The sequence below is a fragment of the Hippocampus bargibanti genome, linkage group LG01 (assembly GCF_051943395.1).
Source record: "Hippocampus bargibanti isolate YZ-2025 linkage group LG01, ASM5194339v1, whole genome shotgun sequence".
Classification (NCBI taxonomy): Eukaryota; Metazoa; Chordata; class Actinopteri; order Syngnathiformes; family Syngnathidae; genus Hippocampus; species Hippocampus bargibanti.
This window is the reverse complement of record NC_142734.1, coordinates 11,322,356-11,338,169: the sequence shown is the minus strand read 5'-3', so window position 1 is coordinate 11,338,169 and position 15,814 is coordinate 11,322,356. Positions and strand designations below refer to the sequence as shown.

The window sequence follows — 15,814 nt, the reverse complement described above, 5'->3', positions numbered from 1 at the left end:
GGAGCTGGTTTCCACTGGCTTGAGGAGGGAAACGTGGAATACGCGGTGGATCCGCATGGTGGGTGGCAGCCGGAGCCTCACCGAGACCGGGCTGAGGATGGCCTCGATGGGGAAGGGACCCGTGAAGCGTGGGCCCAGTTTGGCTGAAGTCCCTGCTAGCCGAAGGTCCCTCGTGGACAGCCAAACCTCCTGCCCTACCTGGTAGCTGGGTGCCTGTCGCAGATGACGGTCCGCCACCCGCTGGTTCCGGGATGCGGTGCGTGTCAGGGCGTCCCTGGTCTCCTTCCAAACTCGGTGGGCCCGTCTGAGGTGATGTTCAATAGACGGGACCTCTACCTGGCCCTCCTGGGTGGGAAACAAGGGCGGCTGATAGCCACAGGCGGACATGAATGGGGACCGACCTGTGGCTGCGGAGACCAAGGAGTTGTGGGCGTACTCCACCCAGGGTAGGTGTAGGGCCCACGACGCCGGGTTGTGGAGGCCGCCTCCAGGTCCTGGTTCTTCCTCTCCGTCTGTCCGTTGGTCTGGGGATGGTATCCAGACGACAGGCTCGCCGACGCCCCTAGGGACCGACAGAAACGCTTACATACCTTGGACACGAACTGCGGTCCCCGGTCCGACACGGTTTTTGTCTGAATCCCGTGGAGACGGACGACGTGGTTAACCAGGAGTTGAGCCGTCTCGATGACAGACGGCAACCTGGTTAACGGGACGAAGTGGGCCGACTTGGAAAATCGGTCCACTACGGTAAGGACGACCGTCTTGCCACGGGAGGAGGGGAGGCCTGTCACGAAGTCGACGGAGATGTGGGACCAGGGTCTGGACGGTACCGGTAGGGGCTGAAGGAGCGGCCCACCAGGTTTGGATGGGTGAGAAGCATGGAACGCCCGGATGAGAGACGGGTCGAGGGGCGGCCCACCAGGTTTGGATGGGTGAGCAGCATGGAACGCCCGGATGAGAGACGGGTCGAGGATCCAGGCACGTGGGACCCACTCTCGTTCCTCCGGTCCGTAGCCCTCCCAGTCAACCAGGTACTGCACTCCCCGGCCCATGCGCCTGGAGTCCAGTATCTCCCGCACGGTGTAGACCGGTCCGTCGGCCAACATCCGGGAGGGAGGTGGGGGGTTGGGCGTGGGGGCTAAGGAGCTGGTTTCCACTGGCTTGAGGAGGGAAACGTGGAATACAGGGTGGATCCGCATGGTGGGTGGCAGCCGGAGCCTCACCGAGACCGGGCTGAGGATGGCCTCGATGGGGAAGGGACCCGTGAAGCGTGGGCCCAGTTTGGCTGAAGTCCCTGCTAGCCGAAGGTCCCTCGTGGACAGCCAAACCTCCTGCCCTACCTGGTAGCTGGGTGCCTGTCGCCGATGACGGTCCGCCACCCGCTGGTTCCGGGATGCGGTGCGTGTCAGGGCGTCCCTGGTCTCCTTCCAAACTCGGTGGGCCCGTCTGAGGTGATGTTCAATAGACGGGACCTCTACCTGGCCCTCCTGGGTGGGAAACAAGGTCGGCTGATAGCCACAGGCGGATATGAATGGGGACCGACCTGTGGCTGCGGAGACCAAGGAGTTGTGGGCGTACTCCACCCAGGGTAGGTGTAGGGCCCACGACGCCGGGTTGTGGAGGCCGCCTCCAGGTCCTGGTTCTTCCTCTCCGTCTGTCCGTTGGTCTGGGGATGGTATCCAGACGACAGACTCGCCGACGCCCCTAGGGACCGACAGAAACGCTTACATACCTTGGACACGAACTGCGGTCCCCGGTCCGACACGGTTTTTGTCGGAATCCCGTGGAGACGGACGACGTGGTTAACCAGGAGTTGAGCCGTCTCGATGACAGACGGCAACCTGGTTAACGGGACGAAGTGGGCCGACTTGGAAAATCGGTCCACTACGGTAAGGACGACCGTCTTGCCACGGGAGGAGGGGAGGCCTGTTACGAAGTCGACGGAGATGTGGGACCAGGGTCTGGACGGTACCGGTAGGGGCTGAAGGAGCGGCCCACCAGGTTTGGATGGGTGAGCAGCATGGAACGCCCGGATGAGAGACGGGTCGAGGATCCAGGCACGTGGGACCCACTCTCGTTCCTCCGGTCCGTAGCCCTCCCAGTCAACCAGGTACTGCACTCCCCGGCCCATGCGCCTGGAGTCCAGTATCTCCCGCACGGTGTAGACCGGTCCGTCGGCCAACATCCGGGAGGGAGGTGGGGGGTTGGGCGTGGGGGCTAAGGAGCTGGTTTCCACTGGCTTGAGGAGGGAAACGTGGAATACGGGGTGGATCCGCATGGTGGGTGGCAGCCGGAGCCTCACCGAGACCGGGCTGAGGATGGCCTCGATGGGGAAGGGACCCGTGAAGCGTGGGCCCAGTTTGGCTGAAGTCCCTGCTAGCCGAAGGTCCCTCATGGACAGCCAAACCTCCTGCCCTACCTGGTAGCTGGGTGCCTGTCGCCGATGACGGTCCGCCACCCGCTGGTTCCGGGATGCGGTGCGTGTCAGGGCGTCCCTGGTCTCCTTCCAAACTCGGTGGGCCCGTCTGAGGTGATGTTCAATAGACGGGACCTCTACCTGGCCCTCCTGGGTGGGAAACAAGGGCGGCTGATAGCCACAGGCGGACATGAATGGGGACCGACCTGTGGCTGCGGAGACCAAGGAGTTGTGGGCGTACTCCACCCAGGGTAGGTGTAGGGCCCACGACGCCGGGTTGTGGAGGCCGCCTCCAGGTCCTGGTTCTTCCTCTTCGTCTGTCCGTTGGTCTGGGGATGGTATCCAGACGACAGGCTCGCCAACGCCCCTAGGGACCGACAGAAACGCTTACATACTTTGGACACGAACTGCGGTCCCCGGTCCGACACGGTTTTTGTCGGAATCCCGTGGAGACGGACGACGTGGTTAACCAGGAGTTGAGCCGTCTCGATGACAGACGGCAACCTGGTTAACGGGACGAAGTGGGCCGACTTGGAAAATCGGTCCACTACGGTAAGGACGACCGTCTTGCCACGGGAGGAGGGGAGGCCTGTCACGAAGTCGACGGAGATGTGGGACCAGGGTCTGGACGGTACCGGTAGGGGCTGAAGGAGCGGCCCACCAGGTTTGGATGGGTGAGCAGCATGGAACGCCCGGATGAGAGACGGGTCGAGGATCCAGGCACGTGGGACCCACTCTCGTTCCTCCGGTCCGTAGCCCTCCCAGTCAACCAGGTACTGCACTCCCCGGCCCATGCGCCTGGAGTCCAGTATCTCCCGCACGGTGTAGACCGGTCCGTCGGCCAACATCCGGGAGGGAGGTGGGGGGTTGGGCGTGGGGGCTAAGGAGCTGGTTTCCACTGGCTTGAGGAGGGAAACGTGGAATACGGGGTGGATCCGCATGGTGGGTGGCAGCCGGAGCCTCACCGAGACCGGGCTGAGGATGGCCTCGATGGGGAAGGGACCCGTGAAGCGTGGGCCCAGTTTGGCTGAAGTCCCTGCTAGCCGAAGGTCCCTCGTGGACAGCCAAACCTCCTGCCCTACCTGGTAGCTGGGTGCCTGTCGCCGATGACGGTCCGCCACCCGCTGGTTCCGGGATGCGGTGCGTGTCAGGGCGTCCCTGGTCTCCTTCCAAACTCGGTGGGCCCGTCTGAGGTGATGTTCAATAGACGGGACCTCTACCTGGCCCTCCTGGGTGGGAAACAAGGGCGGCTGATAGCCACAGGCGGACATGAATGGGGACCGACCTGTGGCTGCGGAGACCAAGGAGTTGTGGGCGTACTCCACCCAGGGTAGGTGTAGGGCCCACGACGCCGGGTTGTGGAGGCCGCCTCCAGGTCCTGGTTCTTCCTCTCCGTCTGTCCGTTGGTCTGGGGATGGTATCCAGACGACAGGCTCGCCAACGCCCCTAGGGACCGACAGAAACGCTTACATACTTTGGACACGAACTGCGGTCCCCGGTCCGACACGGTTTTTGTCGGAATCCCGTGGAGACGGACGACGTGGTTAACCAGGAGTTGAGCCGTCTCGATGACAGACGGCAACCTGGTTAACGGGACGAAGTGGGCCGACTTGGAAAATCGGTCCACTACGGTAAGGACGACCGTCTTGCCACGGGAGGAGGGGAGGCCTGTCACGAAGTCGACGGAGATGTGGGACCAGGGTCTGGACGGTACCGGTAGGGGCTGAAGGAGCGGCCCACCAGGTTTGGATGGGTGAGCAGCATGGAACGCCCGGATGAGAGACGGGTCGAGGATCCAGGCACGTGGGACCCACTCTCGTTCCTCCGGTCCGTAGCCCTCCCAGTCAACCAGGTACTGCACTCCCCGGCCCATGCGCCTGGAGTCCAGTATCTCCCGCACGGTGTAGACCGGTCCGTCGGCCAACATCCGGGAGGGAGGTGGGGGGTTGGGCGTGGGGGCTAAGGAGCTGGTTTCCACTGGCTTGAGGAGGGAAACGTGGAATACGGGGAGGATCCGCATGGTGGGTGGCAGCCGGAGCCTCACCGAGACCGGGCTGAGGATGGCCTCGATGGGGAAGGGACCCGTGAAGCGTGGGCCCAGTTTGGCTGAAGTCCCTGCTAGCCGAAGGTCCCTCGTGGACAGCCAAACCTCCTGCCCTACCTGGTAGCTGGGTGCCTGGTACCTGGTAGCCCGTGACGAAACACCCCCCTCCACGCTCGGTCGCCGTAGCCGCTACCAGCGGCTTGGAAAAGCGACAGAGTATTCCGCGGCCGAACGGGCCCCTTGGACGCAGTCAAGGATTCTCCCCTCCGCTTCGACCTCCATCACCGGATGGATGGAACACCCGGCGTAGCTCGGCCACGAAGTCCTGATACGAGGCGCACAGCTCCGGTCGGGATTCCTGGACGGCCAGCACCCAGGTCTCGGCTTCTCCCGTGAGCAGGCTGGTGATGAAGGCTACCTTAGCCTCCTCGCTCACGTAGGCGTATGGTTGTTGCTCAAACACGAGCGCGCATTGCATTAGAAACTGCGCGCAACTCCCGGTTTCGCCTGCGTAGCGCGAGGGGTGAGGTAGCTGAAGATCGCGCCTACCCACAGGCGAGAGAGGAAGGGGCTGTGAGGGTGGCGATGCATGTCTCCATCTCCTTAAGCCGTTGAGCCAACGAGGAAGTAACGTGGCGGACTAACGTGGCGGACTTCCTCAATCGCTTGGGCCAGCTGGCTCGAACGCTCCACCTGTTGGACAAGGGCGGCGAGGTACCTGTCTTCGCCGGCGGGATCCATGGGTGGTCGGAGTATTATATCACGTCGCTCGAGGCAAAAAGGCAGGACTCGAGTGACGGGGGGAAAGGCGAGAAGGTAGGATCCGAAGTACACGGCGAGACAGGTATTGAAGAGCAAGAGTCTTTACTGAGACATGTGATAAAAAGTAACAAACAGGGGATTGTGAGAGAAGACAAAATAATGGCAGACCTGACGGCAAGGTAATGGCATGGGTAACTTCCAGAATTCTCCGACGGAAATGGTATTGTGCGATCAGCAAATATAGTCAGATGGCACAATCAAAGGAATGACAAACAGCTGTGGGAACCCAGGTGAGTGATGATGGGAGGGGAGCAGCGGAGGAGGTGACAGGAGGGGCGGGGCGCGCCCAGGACGGCGACGAGATGTGACAAGTGTAATGCTGTCTAATTGACTCAGGCTCCAACTTTTGACGGTAAGAACAAAAAAACACAGGTCATGTTCAGAAACGAGCTGTTAAACTGTGTATGAAAATGTCTCTTTGGAAATTTTCAAAAAATTGCTTCAATTATCCATCCATCCATCCACCCATCCATCAATTTTCCATGGATGGATTGGATGGATAGATTTGCCTTTATTAGTCTTGCAGTGGAGAAATTTGCATTTCACAGCAGCAAAGTGATGAAAGGAATGAAAGTAGAAAAACATGCCGGCGTGCTTTAATTAATAGCTGAAATATGTTGGATGATGAACTTTGATGACCAATTTTTTGATTTGATGAGGGAAAGATGAAATAGTTGTGCATGAACCAGATATTAAACGTAAATCCAGATCCCACATGGAAAGAAAATAAGGAGACCGTCCCGTATTTGTGCGTGTATTTGAATCCAAGATGCGCATTGCTGAGTTGACTTCAGATAGATCATGACCAAGTAACACTGTTTTGTTATCAGACACCTCGCCGGTCTTGATAACAAAAGAGTTTGATTTCAACTGGATTTGAATAATTCATTCGGAAAACTTGGTTGCATTTTGCATGCGTGCTATTCTGAAGGTGAGAATCCCAATATCACTTCCAAACATTGGTGTAATATTTCACTGTGAATGGCGTTAAGATTAGGAAAATGGGTTCAGTTTCATTGAATAGCTTTGTGTTCACCTGCATGATCGGATCTCCCATCCACACTTTACAGTATTCATCGTGAGTTTCGCAAATATCAACAAACGCACAAAAAGGTATCAATGCGTGATTGCTGGTCCGTCTTTTTCTGCTTGACCATAGACACGGAGCGTATAACTATGTTCACTTTTGATTGACACTTAGCTCTCCATAGTAACAGTGACAGGATAAATTTGGTTTATTGTCAATGTTAAAGGAGTCAAAACATATCAGGAGAGCACTCACTAACTGTGGGTACCCTCAGTGGTCATTCAACAAATGTCAGAAAGAAAGAATAGGGAATGAAACCAATAATTCTCAAGATACAAAAAGGAGATGAGTAGCAGTACCGTACATTGCAGGAGTTTCTGAAAAAATTACAAAGAGTCCTTTGGCAACATAAAATTCCTACTTATTTCAAACCGATAAACACGTTAAGGCAAAAATTAGTGCATCCAAAAGATAGGCTACCAAATGAAAAACAAAGTAACGTAGTTTATTCCATACATTGTAAGAATGAAAATTGTAAAGAGCAGTACATAGGGGAGACTCAACAAATTCTCAAAAAAAGACTTTATCAACATCGCAGGGATAATATAAGTGGACCTCAATCGGCAGTACATTTGCACCTAAAAGCTAGCAACCACTCATTTGACGACAATGAGGTTAAAATCTTAGCGAAAGAACATAGATGGTTTGAAAGGGGGGTAAAAGAAGCGATTCTTATAAAACAACAAAATCTTTCATTAAACCGGTCTGGTGGGGTGAGGTTCAATTTGGATCGTTCATACAATAGCCTGCTTAGGCAAAACAGGTTAGGCAACTTTCGTAATGCTGATGAGGGTCGTTATGCTGATGAGGTGATACCGGTGGGAGTGGGGGTAATAGGCCAGTCGTTAGTCAGGAATGTAGGAACAATCAGTGGGGCCACAGGGAGGGGTCCTCTGCCCCCCCAACCTGAGAGTAGGGACCTATCATAGCTGTGTCCGGCGCCACCATGTCTGGACATTAGGGATATATAAATGGGGCCGATACGACCAGTCAGACTTTAGTTCGCTGACGAAGCCTCTTGGATAGGAGGCGAAACGTCCGAAACCTTCACATTTGTACAGATGACGGCTGAAGAAACCTTCTCATCGATGTCAATGTTAAAACACATCCAACCACAATTCTTGCAGGTGACGTCAGTGAATGTCTTTCGATTCCTTGCATTTTTCATCAAAGTATGTTGTGATATGATGCAATGCCCGTGTAACAAGGGAGCTGCAGCCCAGACCAACAGAAACACACTCTTCACACAAACACGCACACACTTCTCTCACCAATTCAATGCAGCATGGCACAGCATTTTATTTGAGGCCCTCCGTTATCTCCTGGGTTGGTATCACCCGTCAACTGGAGCTAATGTCTCAGATGTATCCATACCCACACTGTTACTGATACAATAGCTGAAAAGATAGGATGACTGATACAGTATCATGGCTTACCTATTGAGCCGCTGATCTTCCATCACAACCCTGTTGTAACATTATACAAAGCAAATGACAGAGGCATGAACGTAGCCACCTGGACCAGGCGCCTTTGTCATCTGTGTGTCAATTATAATCCGCCTCCAAAAAACACCTAGTATTACCTGTCTGTGCAAGATTGTATTTTTAGACTAAAAAGCCATTATGTGAACATTATTTCATCATGCTTTTTGCCTTCTTATAACAGAAGTTCCACTCGGCTGGAATGGGGCCAATTACTATCCAGAATTACAGGAGCACGTTGGCATGCTACGTCATGTTTTGACCCCATAAAGAGTCAATTTTGGAAGCATTTTACAGTGAAACTGTACTTAAATTACTGAAATGCAGAGAAAATATGTGTAATATATTAGTCAAGGTTATTTACAGTATTTTAACTCATAATTTAGAATCCACAAAACATATATAATATGTGTCGAGGGACTCCAGAATTTTGAATTTGTGTTTATCTATGGTTTTTATGATTAAATGCCATATCTGGTACAGGTAATTGTTTTTTGTTTGTTTATCGGTTAGCACAGACATTTGAAAGGTGTCCATTGGCTTCAAATGGCTTTTCTCAGCCTTTTATGCATCCTATAGAGGACAGGAATATATTTTCTCTATCGTAGTTCATATTCAAATTAATTCATTTTCATGCTGGTTCCCAGCCGCTAAAGACCCCCTGCTTCCCCCTTCTGTGTTTTGAGTTGAAAAATAATCTTTGGAAGATCTTAAAAGAACATGTATGAGGGAGTTGAGCTAATGTGAAGAAAGTCCAGGATGAGTGATAGATCCGTCAAGGTAATATCCTCTATAGCGGCTCCCTCATGCCTGCATTATTCTCCTCCTGCTCAAATATTTCTTTGGTGTAAACAAGGATAATGGTGTTTTTTTTCAGTTTCAGCTCAATCTTGTTTTGACTGAAATCAAATTACCGTATAGACTTCATGTGAGATAACAATTGGTACGAAAATGCAGGTAAGTTTGATACTGTAGGCCAGGGCTGCTCACACTTTTTCAGCATACGAGCTACTTATAAGAACTACCAAGTCAAAATGATCTACCCACGACAAAAATGCAAAACATAATTATTTTCAAATGTTTAAAGGATTCTTTGTATGTACAATACATCTGTGGTGGTTCTTAATTTGGTTCTCAAATTTGTACAGATGACGGCTGAAGAAACCTTGTCATCGTTGTATGTACAATGTATGTTGATGTACCTTGCATAACTGAATAAGCCAATATTGCACAACACACATAATAACTACATATACATAACATAATAAATAACTACATATTAAATTTTTTTGTATTTACCTGAGTTTACTTTGATGACTTGCACTGAATTGAATCAGCCAGGGATGCATAGTCCGTACAGTAGCTGCTGACAGCCAGCCTCAAGCACATTTTCAAATGTTCATCATTCATGGTGGAACGGTATTTGGACTTAATGATCTTCATGTAGGAAAAGGCTGAATCACATAAATCAGTGGAGCCGAATAATGCAGTAAAGGAGGTAGCACATTTCCTCAAGTTGGGGTACTTTTCCTGTTTGAGTAAGTTACAGAACTGCCCATGGCTGCCCTGGACTTCAGCAGTGAGAACACTCACAATCTCCGATGTCTTTCCACATTTGCTGGGTTAAATTCTCAGCCATAGCTTCACAGCGCAGACAGCTGCAGAGCTTTGATTGAAGATAATATCTCTGCCTTATTTTTAAAGTCTCTGAACAAGGAGTCAGCTGCTTCAACGAATGCTTCTTTTACCATCTATCCGTCTTGGAAGGACTTATTGTTTTTAACGATGACGTGACTCACCCGGAAAGATGCTTCGGTGGCGACTTTCGCTTTTGAAGTATGTTGAGTAAAAAATGACTGCTGCCCGGACAACTGGCATTTTAGTTCGTCCACCGTTCTCTTTTTCAGCTGGCTTTTCGGAGTGAAGTCAATGTCGTATTTTCCATGAATCGTCTGAAAATGGCGCTCCACATTTTCTCATTCCGTATGAAAGTAATATGTTTTGCCCCCTTACTTGGTCCCGGTTTCTCACTCATTTTGATCACCATATGTTTTAGCAAGGGCTTAAAATCTGAGGTAATTTGCTGACTAGCTTGTAAATTTTGCTGCATTTAGCGCCGTTGTTTACGCATGCAAGGCGACCTAAAGGTAAAAATTCAGTTGTCATCTGAATGGTTGCCCTGTATGTCAATCAAGTGACGGGACGTTTGATAGGCTGACATTTTTTTTTACTTGTCACGCTGCGATCGACCAGTACTACCTCCGCGATCGACCAGTAGATCGCGATCGACGTATCCTGTGTGGCCAAATCTGATCAACATGGGCGAGTCGGAGTAATAAAAAAATCATATCGAAGGAAGTCCCAAATTCATCACTAAATTATCTCCTTATTACATGAGCATTCCTGTGTCCTGTAGACATCTCCTTATTCCAATTTATTACTCTTATGGTCATAATTGCGTCCTTCGCTCATGTTTGCTGTGAAGTTGCTATTTTTACGTCCAAATGTTCTTTCTAAAGCTTGTCTCTTCGCACATGTTATAGGGAAACAAGGGAAATGCAACTGATATCAAGTCATTTGTGTTCTTGACTATGCATAAATGTTTGAACATTTCACAATTCATTTTCATAAGACCGTCAGTTTATTTTTATGAGTCTGCCGTATGGCCTACATTCATTACGGATCCAGAACCACTGAATCAGCCATATAGTCGTCATCTGCCCAAAAGTCACCTTTGAACGAATTTAGCAAACCTGCCACCCTGAACTCCGCGGATCCAGGTAGGAAAGTGATGCATGCATAATTTGTAGCACTGCAGTTGGAGAAACCCTTTTTAGTCAACGATGAGATATTCTCCTACTCTTTACTTTTTTCGAATTTAGATTAATTATTGACTGCAAGGGAGATACTTACAAACTATTGATCTCATATAGCAAACAAATGCTTTTAAATTGAAAATTGTCACATCTCGTCGCCGTCCTGGGCGCGCCCCTCCCCGCCCGTCACCTCCTCCGCTGCTCCCTGGAGACGGCCCCTCCCATCATCACTCACCTGGGCTCCCACAGCTGTTTGTCATTTACTGATTGTGCCTTCTGACTATATATGCCGATCGCACGTTGCGTCTCCGTCTGAGTATTCTGGGAGCTACCCTCGTGACTACCTTGCCGTCAGGTCTGCCTTTATTAGTTTCCATCACTCACCTCACCCAGTTGTTATTTTGCATGCGTGTCTCAGTAAAGACTTTTGTTCCTGAGTATCTGTCTCGCCATGTATTTCGGATCCTACCTCCCCGCTTTCCTTCGTCACTCGAGTCCTGCCCTCGTGCCTCGAGTGCTGTGACACAATACTGCGACCACCCAAGGATCCCGCCGGCGAAGACAGATTCCTCGCCGCCCTTACAATGCAGGCGGAGCGTTCGAGCCAGCTGGCCCGAGCCATCGCGGAAGTCCGCCAAATTACCACCACGCTGGCTCAACGCTTCGGGACGGTCGAGACACGCCTCGCAGCCCTCACATCCCAGTCCTCCCCGCCCATGGGCAGGCGCACTCTACAGCTACCTCACTCCTCACGGTACGCAGTCGAAACCGGGCTCTGCGCTCAGTTCTTAATGCAGTGCACTCTCGTGTTTGAGCAAAAATCATACGCCTACGTTAGCGATTAGGCTAAGGTAGCCTTCATCACCAGCCTGCTCACGGGAGAAGCCGAGACCTGGGTGCTGGCCGTCCGGGAGTCCCGACCGGAGCTGTGCGCCTCGCACCGGGACTTCGTGGCCGAGATACGCCGGGTCTTCCATCATCGGAGGTCGAGGCTGAGGGGAGACTGCTCGACTGCGTCCAAGGGGCCTGTTCGGCTGCGGAATACTGCGTCGCCTTCCGAATCCAGGCCGCTGGCAGCGGCTACAGCGACCGAGCGTTGAGGGGGGTGTTTCGTCGCGGTCTGAACGCCGATCTCAAGGACGAATTGGCTACCCGTGACGTTGGCACCACCTTCGACGACCTGGTCGACATAGTCATCGGCCTGGATCACCGCCTTCAGGAGCGGCAGAGGGAGCAGAGCGGCCGGCGGCCCGACGAGCCCCAAAGCCGGCCCAGGACGACCACCCCCAGCAGCGAGCGCGTGTGGCGCCTGGAGGGATCCACCGAACCCATGCTTATTGGGGGGGACGACGACCGCACCAACCCCGAGGCTCGTCGCACCCAAGGCCCCAGCCTAAGACCTCCGGCCCCTGTAAGTCCCCGTCAAAACGGCGACCACGGCGACCTCTGGAGGTCAAACCCACGACCCCCGTTACGCGGTTGGAGCTGGTCAGTGAAATAATCGGCCCTTCCAGCTCCCAAACCGTGCGGGCGCTAGTGGACTCGGGGGCCGACGGGTGCATCATCGATCCCCAGCTGGCTGACTCGTTGGGCTGTCAGCTGATCGATCTCCTTCCCCCTAAGGAGATCGTCGATCTTGACGGCCGCCTTTTAGCCCGAGTCACCCACCTCACGTCCCCGCTTAAACTCAGGGTAGCGGGCAATCACATGGAGCACCGTCAATTTTTAGTTATGCCCTCCCGGAACGCGCCGTTGGTATTGGGTCTTCCCTGGCTCAATACCCACGACCCGTCCATTTCCTGGGAGGGTCCCACCATTCAGGGCTGGAGCCTCTACTGCTACGCCAACTGCCTGCAGTCGGCAACGGCAGGGCGAGACCCTTCCCGCGGTGGCTACCACGACCTGTGGGAGGTGTTCAGCAAAGACAACGCCCAATCCCTGCCGCCCCACCGACCGTATGACTGTGCCATCGAACTGCAGACAGGGGCTCCACTACCGGACTCCAAACTGTTTCATATCTCCCAACCGGAACGAGAATCCCTGAGCACTTATATAGACTCCTCCCTGGCAGCGGGACTCATTCGCCCGTCACGTTTTCCGCTGGGTGCAGGGTTCTTCTTTATTGATAAGAAGGACGGATCCCTGCGCCCTCTTCAGTCAGCTACAATTTTTTCTAAATTGGACCTCCGTAGCGCTTGCCATCTTGTCCGTATCCGTGAGGGGGATGAATGGAAAACAGCATTCAAGACGCCATTAGGGAATTTTGAGTACCTGGTGATGCCGTTCGGACTCACAAACGCGCCCGCCGTCTTCCAAAATCTCATCAATGATGTGCTCAGGCACTTCCTCAATGTTTTTGTTTTTGTTTACCTCGATAACATTCTCATTTTTTCTCGTTCTGCAGAGGAGCACCGGCAACACGTCCGATGGGTCCTGGCGCGGCTCCTGCAAAACCGGCTCTACGTGAAGGCAGAAAAGTGCGAGTTCCATGTCCGATCTCTGTCTTTTCTCGGGTTCGTCGTGGAGCAGGGGCAGCTCAGGGCCGACCCCGCCAAAACCAAAGCGGTGGTAGAATGGCCTACCCCGAAGACGCGCAAGCAGCTCCAGCGGTTTCTGGGGTTTGCCAACTTCTACTGCCGCTTCATTCGCGGGTATAGTCAGAAGGCACTCCCCCTCACTAACCTCACGTCCACCAAGGTTCCCTTTAGGTGGACGCCCGACGCGGTTCAACCGCCTCCGCCTAGCCTTCACCAATCCCCCTGTCCTGCGTCATCCCGACCCGGACCTCCCGTTTACGGTCGAGGTTGACGCGTCCGAGTCCGGAGTAGGGGCCGTCCTGTCCCAGCGCTTTCCCACTGACCAGAAGCTACGCCCATGCGCCTTTTTCTCCCGCCGGCTCAGCCCCGCCGAAGCGAACTATGATGTCGGCAACCGGGAACTACTGGCGGTCGCCCTGGCTCTGCAGGAATGGAGACACTGGCTAGAGGGAGCTAAACACCCCTTCACCGTTTACACGGATCATAAAAACCTGGCGGCCATCCGGTCTGCCAAGAGACTTAACTCACGACAGGCCCGATGGTCACTCTTCCTCACCCGTTTCAACTTTTCTCTCACCTAGTGCCCAGGGTCGGAGAACACCAAGCCCGATGCCCTATCCCGCATTCATGAGCCGTCAGAAAGGGAGGAGACCACCGCCAACACATGCCGGCCCAGCGCATCCTGGGCACGCTGAGGTGGGAGGTTAAGAGAAAAGTTCAGCAAGCCCTGGGGGCACACCTCCAAGATAGCCTGTCACCCGGGGGTCAACAGGACGATCCAACTCATCACCCAACGGTTCTGGTGGCCGGGGTTCAGGAGGGACATCACCCTCTTCGTGAAGGCTTGCCCGACCTGCGCCCGTGGGAACGTCTCCCACCAGCCCCCGGCAGGACTCCTCCAGCCTCTACCGGTACCGTCCAGACCCTGGTCCCACATCTCCGTCGACTTCGTGACAGGCCTCCCCCCCTCCCGTGGCAAGACGGTCGTCCTCACCGTAGTGGACCGATTCTCCAAGTCGGCCCACTTCGTCCCGTTAACCAGGTTGCTGTCCGCCATCAAGACGGCTCAACTCCTGGTTAACCACGTCGTCCGTCTTCACGGGATTCCGACGAACATCGTGTCGGACCGGGGACCGCAGTTCGTGTCCAAGGTACGGAAGCGTTTCTGTCGGTCCCTCGGGGCGTTGGCGACCCTGTCGTCTGGATACCATCCCCAGACCAACGGACAGACGGAGAGGAAGAACCAGGACCTGGAGGCGGCCCTCCGGTGCGTGTGCCTCCACAACCCGGCGTCGTGGGCCATTTACTTACCATGGGTGGAGTACGCCCACAACTCCCTGGTCTCCACAGTCACAGGTTGGTCCCCGTTTATGTCCGCCTGTGGCTATCAGCCCCCTCCGTTTCCCACCCAGGAGGGCCAGGTGGAGGTCCCGTCTATCGATCATCACCTCAGACGGGCCCACCGAGTCTGGAAGGAGACCAGGGATGCCCTGTCATGCACGGCGTCCCAGAACCAGCGGTTCGCGGACCGTCGTCAGCGACAGGCACCCAGGTTTGGCTGTCCACGAGGGACCTTCGGCTAGCAGGGACTTCAGCCAAACTGGGCCCACGCTTCACGGGTCCCTTCCCCATAAAGGCCATCCTCAGAAGGGTCTCGGTGAGGCTCCGGCTGCCATCCACCATGCGGATCCACCCTGTATTCCACGTTTCCCTCCTCAAGCCAGTGGAAACCAGCTCCTTAGCCCCCACGCCCCCCCCCCCCCCCCCCCGGATGTTGGACGACGGACCGGTCTACACCGTGCGGGAGATACTCCAGGCGCATGGGTAGGGGAGTGCAGTACCTGGTCGACTGGGAGGGCTATGGACCGGAGGAACGACAGTGGGTCCCACGTTCCTGGATCCTTGACCCGTCTCTCACCCAGGCGTTCCATGCGGCTCATCCATCCAAACCTGGTGGGCCGCCGAGAGGCGTCCGTTGAGGGGGGGGGCACTGTCACTTCTCGTCGCCGTCCTGGGCGCGCCCCGCCCCACCCGTCTCCACCTCCGCTGCTCCCTGGAGACGGCCCCTCCCATCATCACTCACCTGGGCTCCCACAGCTGTTTGTCATTTACTGATTGTGATTCTAGAAGCTACCCTCGTGACTACGTTGCCGTCAGGTCTGCCTTTATTAGTTTCCGTCACTCACCTCACCCAGTTGTTATTTTGCATGCGTGTCTCAGTAAAGACTTTTGTTCCTGAGTATCTGTCTTGCTGTGTATTTCGGATCCTACCTCCCCACTTTCCTTCGTCACTCGAGTCCTGCCCTCGTGCCTCGAGTGCCGTGTTAAAAATAAAACCCCTATATGGGGAAATCTAATTCACACAAAGTAAAGCAGTTGGACATTTATTGACCAATTGTACTGTTTCTCTTCTTGGAATAAATAATTCCTGTTCAAAGTATTCCCAACCTGTAAGATTGTTTAACAACTTGGTCTTTCAAGGACAGTATAGCAGATCTGTACTGCTTTGGGGGCTGGAGATAATGTTTAATTTTCAATTGTTGCCACAATAAAAGACAACCAACCATACTTCATTGAATACATTTCAATAATGTCTCTAAGAGATGTGTAC

General features: G+C 53.8%; 2 protein-coding genes across 2 annotated transcripts; one reads left to right on the top strand and one right to left on the bottom strand.

Annotated features, from left to right (window-relative positions):
• Window positions 1-230: 230 nt before the first annotated feature.
• LOC148903079 (uncharacterized) lies at window positions 231-5,501 on the bottom strand. The gene is made up of 6 exons (XM_089003994.1): window positions 3,702-5,501; window positions 2,776-3,645; window positions 1,544-2,434; window positions 1,341-1,487; window positions 402-562; window positions 231-345 (listed from the first exon to the last, which is right to left on the bottom strand). Exons 1-6 carry the CDS (start codon window positions 4,434-4,436, stop codon window positions 333-335), a joined length of 2,817 nt encoding a protein of 938 aa, XP_088860120.1. The 5' UTR covers window positions 4,437-5,501; the 3' UTR covers window positions 231-332.
• A 3,300-nt stretch (window positions 5,502-8,801) lies between these two features.
• Window positions 8,802-15,442, top strand: LOC148903078 (uncharacterized). The gene is made up of 3 exons (XM_089003858.1): window positions 8,802-8,807; window positions 11,652-12,077; window positions 13,071-15,442. The coding sequence occupies exons 1-3, from the start codon at window positions 8,802-8,804 to the stop codon at window positions 13,131-13,133; spliced, it is 495 nt and encodes a 164-aa protein (XP_088859984.1). The 3' UTR covers window positions 13,134-15,442.
• The last annotated feature ends 372 nt before the right edge of the window (window positions 15,443-15,814 follow it).

Bases quoted from the DNA above. Each gene is read 5' to 3' on its own strand.
- LOC148903078 (XM_089003858.1), top strand. The intron at 12,078-13,070 runs GTAAGTCCCCGT...CTCGTTCTGCAG, and splicing joins GCCTAAGACCTCCGGCCCCT to AGGAGCACCGGCAACACGTC.
- LOC148903079 (XM_089003994.1), bottom strand. From the start codon at position 4,436: ATGCGGATCCTCCCCGTATTCCACGTTTCCCTCCTCAAGCCAGTGGAA. The intron at 3,646-3,701 runs GTCGGTCCCCAT...TTTCCCACCCAG, and splicing joins CTTGGTCTCCGCAGCCACAG to GAGGGCCAGGTAGAGGTCCC. The intron at 563-1,340 runs GTAGGGCAGGAG...GTCGGTCCCTAG, and splicing joins GACAGGCACCCAGCTACCAG to GGGCGTCGGCGAGCCTGTCG.